This window comes from Macrobrachium nipponense, chromosome 21, assembly GCF_015104395.2.
Source record: "Macrobrachium nipponense isolate FS-2020 chromosome 21, ASM1510439v2, whole genome shotgun sequence".
NCBI classification, from domain to species: domain Eukaryota; kingdom Metazoa; phylum Arthropoda; class Malacostraca; order Decapoda; family Palaemonidae; genus Macrobrachium; species Macrobrachium nipponense.
The window spans coordinates 52,836,097-52,841,756 of NC_087212.1; the positions used below are offsets into that span (position 1 = coordinate 52,836,097).

At 34.2% G+C, this 5,660-nt stretch overlaps 1 protein-coding gene across 1 annotated transcript; it reads right to left on the bottom strand.

The window, feature by feature from the left end:
• Window positions 1-2,522: 2,522 nt before the first annotated feature.
• On the bottom strand, window positions 2,523-5,239 carry LOC135198035 (fatty acid-binding protein 2, liver-like). The gene is made up of 4 exons (XM_064225397.1): window positions 5,081-5,239; window positions 4,103-4,275; window positions 2,892-2,993; window positions 2,523-2,695 (listed from the first exon to the last, which is right to left on the bottom strand). Exons 1-4 carry the CDS (start codon window positions 5,145-5,147, stop codon window positions 2,645-2,647), a joined length of 393 nt encoding a protein of 130 aa, XP_064081467.1. The 5' UTR covers window positions 5,148-5,239; the 3' UTR covers window positions 2,523-2,644.
• Window positions 5,240-5,660: the final 421 nt, after the last annotated feature.

The window sequence follows — 5,660 nt, forward strand, 5'->3', positions numbered from 1 at the left end:
AAAGAATACATGTATTAATATATATATATATATATATATATATATATATATATATATATGTGTGGTGTGTGTGTGTGTGTGTGTGTGTGTGTGTGTGTGTGTGTGTGTGTGTGTGTGTGCAAATATAATTGCAGATGTTCTAGGATGTCATAATAGGTAAAAGATTTAAAATTTATCTTACCTGATTATCCATTCACTAAACTAGTGTTCACTTCATTACATAAAAATGCTTATATCTTCCATATTTCAAGTTAAGTACATTATTATTTACAGTGAAATGTTCCGGTTGTGAAAAGTATTGTTAAAAAAAACAACGGCTTAATTGCTGTTGATATGAGTGTTGTAGTTGCCCATGTTGTTCATCTGAATAGACTGGAAATATAATTGATACGTGGTTTTTAAATTTTTTTTTTCAAATGTTGAAGAGATGCATACATATGTTAAGTGCCATAAAATGGAAGGAAACGGAAGCAAGTATATAAAATTTGTCTACTTTTACATCTCACACTAGCTATCTTCAATTCTTGTAACCTTATTTCGATTTCTTTGATGTGAAGAATGTTCTTGACATATCGTTGCCTTTGTCATATATATTTTTTTCTCGTTTTTGAAAGTTCGTCTGTGTCTGAGAATTTTAGGAAACTTTTAGATCTGGCGGTGCGGGACGCCGTTTTTGTTTTTAATGGTTGTTCTTACTCGCAAATTGATGGTATGGCTATGGACCCATCTTTGCCGGTATCTTCATGTGCTCGCTGGAAGAGCAAATGCTTGATTCTTGTCCCCTTAGTTACCATCCACTATTTTATAAACGGTATGTTGACGACACGTTTGCACTCTTTAGAAGTCGGTTTGACGCCGAGAGGTTTTTAACTTTCATCAACCCATTTCACCCTAACATCAAATTCACCATTGAACACGAAACCAACAATCAGTTGCCTTTTTTAGATATTTTAATTACACTTTTTAATTACACGCTCCTCTCATGGCTTCTCAACTTCCGTTTTTAGAAAAAAAAACATTCACTGGTCTTGGTACAAATTTTTTAGTTTTTGTTCTCTTGATATTAAGATTAATGCCTTATTAACCATGCTTCACCGAGCCTTTGCTTTGTCTTCCAGTTGGCAATCGTTTCACAATGAAGTCGCGTTCTTGCAAAAATATTTTAACAGCAACTTCTTTCCCACCCAATTGTTCTTTAAGCATGTCTCCAAATTTTTAAATAATATTTTTGTTCCACGTCATCCTACTTCTCACGTTCCTAAATTTCCGTTCTATGCCAGCCTTCCTTTTATTCACAATACAACTTTTTATAAGGAACTTCACGCTTTAATATCTGGTCATCTCCCTGCCATGAAAATCAAAATTATACCCACAAACCCACTGAATATCGGTAGCCTTTTCAGCTTCAAGGACCGTTTGGATCCACTGATGACCTCATGTGTTATTTACAAATTTACTTGTCCTCAATGTAATCGAGGAACCTATATTGGATTGACACATAGGTTACTTAAGGTCCGAATTGACAGTCATAGAGCCGCAGCTATAGAACTGGCACTAAGCTTTCGAATCCCGAATTTTCCAACATAAGGGATCATACCGATAAATGTAAGTATTCTATTCAGTACAAGGACTTTAAGGTTTTGGGCAGAGCTTCCAATCACAAGGTTCTAACAATTAATGAATCTTTGTTTATTAAAAACCAGTTCCCCTCACTGAACACCCATGCCCCGTCTACACCTCTTTACCTCTCGTGAACCGTTTACGTTTTTTGTTAGTCCTTCCTCTGTCTTCGCACTCAACGGTTGGTCCTTATTTGTATTTTTAACTATGATTGTTTTATTGTACCTTACATTGTGTATTTTAATATTGTAGCTTAATTTTATTGTACTAATTAGATATTGTTACTTTTTAGCTTGAAATTGAGTGCCTTGACCTGTTGGTGTGCTTCCCCTGCCTTCATTGTATAAATATATATATATTATATATATATATATATATATATATATATATATATATATATATATATATATATATATATGTCAGCTTACCTATTTAACGGTTTCGTTAAAGTTACTCAAGAGCTATCTCTCTCTCTCTCTCTCTCACTCAAAATGTGTGACCGTAAAGTGACATACATTTTTTCTAAATGCGGAGTACTACTGTTTTTCAGTAAATAATTCTTGTCTTAAAACATACTTTATCAGCACCGAATAATAATGTTGCCGAGGTCTAGAGTCATCTATTTAATTTAGTGCAGAGAATGTATCTCGTCCAATTATACGTCGCTAGACCATAGTTTCCTTATTTGTAAATCCTTTGAAATCTGGGTTTTCAACCAAAATATATCCATTTTTATTGTCTTTTTAGGGGAAATCCGTTTAAAATAAATCTAATAATTCCCCATATTTATGCTATAGTTTTCCTTTGGAATTTGTAAAAACTATTTGTAAAGGAAGTGGGGTGCAGCATTTAAACAAAGGAAGTTTTTTTTAGATTATATTATATAAAATGATACATGGAAAGCATGTTTAACAGATTAGAAAAATGACCTGATTCATGTTCGAGAAAATGTAAATTTAGCCAGTCTCATCGGAAAATGAGAACAGAAATAAGCGAAAGGAAAATTGAGTAAGATTCTTCTCTTCTACTGTCGTTTGTATGTCCTCTTTGCTGTTACTCCTCCGCAGGTCATTTTCTGAAGTAGAAAAAGAGTAACACTGTTTATTATGTGAATAATAATGTATCATATAGAGAATTTGGTTCAGTGTAATGCATTTCATATTTCGTATTTTTTGTAAGATTTTATTAAATGTGTCATTTTGCTTTACTGCAGGACAAATATTCGATGGAAGGTGGCCTGTAATGTACCGAAAATTTTCAAGGAAACGTACCTGCACAAGAGAAGAACCGCTGATCTCAACGCTGGCTTCTCCAGATTTTCCCATGAAAGAGTAAGTTCCCTTGAGGCTGCTTCCGCTAAGCGTCATATTCACCTAAACAAGAGTATGAAAGAAAATGTTAAGTGAGAAGGAAATTCTCCCTGTTGAATTTATTGCTAGTTCATATTCTCTAACTCGTATGCTTCAGTCACCTTTTGATTGTTTTCAAACCAATATTGTTTTATGCATAGCCCTATATTAGTATATGGAAGAAGCGTAATGGTTACAGTACAATAAATAAAAAGACAAAGACTAGCAGTAGCATCAGTAGTACATGATGCTGTTTGAAAGAAACGGTATATTCAATATCACGGAACACTTCGTCGCTCCGGAAATTAATTAAGGTTTCAAAGGCCAAGGGTAACACTTCTGACATTCAGTGCCGCTTGGAGACACGCGTCTCCCTTTTTCTCTGGATGCGCGCGTGTACACACACACACACACATATATATATATATGATATATATGTATATATATATAATATATATATATATATATATATATATATATGTATATAATGTATGTATGTAAGCATAAAAATAAAAATGAGTATCTACAAGCGAGCATTGAATTTCGTAAGCTTTACATTACACAGCCTTTATGTACATACATACATATACATATATATATATATATATATATATATATATATATATATATATATATATATATATATATATATATACATATACATATATATATATACACACACACACACACATATATATATATGTGTGTGTGTGTGTAGAATCTAATGGTCACTTTGTTATCAGATACATACGCAACTGTAATAGCCACTATGCCCTCTTAACTTCTTGAATTCTTTGCTCTTTTTTTGGATACGCTTGTTACTACATAGCCTGAAGATCCAAGTTCAGAGAAATTTTTTAAAGAAATTGTGATGTCCGGTACCGGGAAACGAACCCAGGGTTCGTTTCCCGTTTCCGGACATCACAATTTCTTCAAAAAATTTCTTTGAACTTGGATTTTCAGGTTTTTTAGTGACAAGCGTATCCAAAAAGAGCAAAGAATTCAAGAAGTTAAGAGGGCATTGCGGCTATTACAGTTGCAATATATATATATATATATATATATATATATATATATATATATATATATGCTTATGTACATGCTTGTCTTTGTGTTTTTTAAATGATACTCACAGAGTATTCTACTCCTCCAGGCAGGGTGGCCTTGGAGTCTTTGCCAAGGGCAATGGTGTTGGTAAAGGTCTTATCTCCAGCAATGGTCTTGATGGTAACGTTGTCGCCGCTTTGGCTGACTTCCAGAGTTGGCTTGGCAGCTGCCATCCGGGCAGCATTGTCAGCTGGAATGCCTGTTAAGGAAAATTAAAATTTTGGCTTTATTCGATTTAAAGTTTATTTTGAAAACGTACACGACAGACGTCGTGTGGTATAGCGTATATGTTTCAAAGAGCGCCAGGTATTATACGTATTTTAATCTTTTATATTTATACTTTGGCTACTTAAAATATACATCGTATACTGGTCTATAATAATAATAATCTCTTTCCGGTCATTACATATTTTCCATCCAAAATAGAACATTATTTTGTTTTACAGGTCATTTGTTAGTTACGCTGTCCGTAGATTCTTATCGCTGAAAGTTTTGTAAATTGAATGTTAATTTCAATGAGAAAGTTTTGTTACTGCATAAATCCTATCGTAGTAAAAAAAAAAAGAATAAAGAAAAGAGTATAATAAATCTTTTTAAGTCGGCTTTACGTTTTAAATTTCTAGATATAAGTATTTTTATGGAAATAAAGATGAGAAAAGAAAATTAATATATGCATATATTAATGGTAGTTGCGCTGCCATCACAATTTAAAATGGTCATTATTATATGATTTATAATTTTATTTAACGTGTAACATCCGTTTTAAAGCACGATAACTGATAGCGCTCTAACATAATTCTGTCATTATGAAAATGAAGGCGGATTATTTCCTGTTAGGACCAGAAAATGTGCAGCTGCAGCTGATACACTAAGTAATGGGAGATATGAAAGAAAAAGATGTGAAAAACAGGAAAATAAAAAGGAATTCTCCCATTTGAGAACACTATTGCAGTTCGTTGATTGTGTTTTCGAACCTCAACTGAAAATCATCCTTCGTTTCTTACCAATAGCAGAAAGCCATTCGGAATAGTTCTCGTTGGACTCTAAAACGAAGGTTCCGTTAAGAGACATGTTGATGGGTGTTTGAGTCGGCAGCGAAGGTGAACGGGCTTCAGAGGAGAGTAAGATATCTCACTAAAGCATATGACTTGTGGCCGGTCCTTATATATGCGATTTAACCCCCCATCCCCCAATTGCGGTGTTGGTCACATGACTGAGTTGCTTATCAGTACCCACAGATGGATGCATCTCTCAGCAACTTGAACACTTCATTAGCAATACTAGCTTTTCAATGTGTTGAATAGCTTGCGTAGAGTTGTCGCTCCTAACACTCTCATTTATGTAATGTAAATTAAAGAATGAAAATATGAAAAAAAAAATTGAAGAAAACATAAATCATTGCTGGTCGGATCCTTATCAGAGGCGTTATTCGAATTGTCTCAAACTGACTCACTCTAAAGTCCCTTCCTTTTTCCGTGAGTCATGAAATACGCCCTTTGGAACTCTCTCTCTCTCGCTCCAACCCCCCTTTCAATCTGTTGGTCCACCGACTTATCGCTAGGTTCCCCCCCGCCGCGCGCGCGC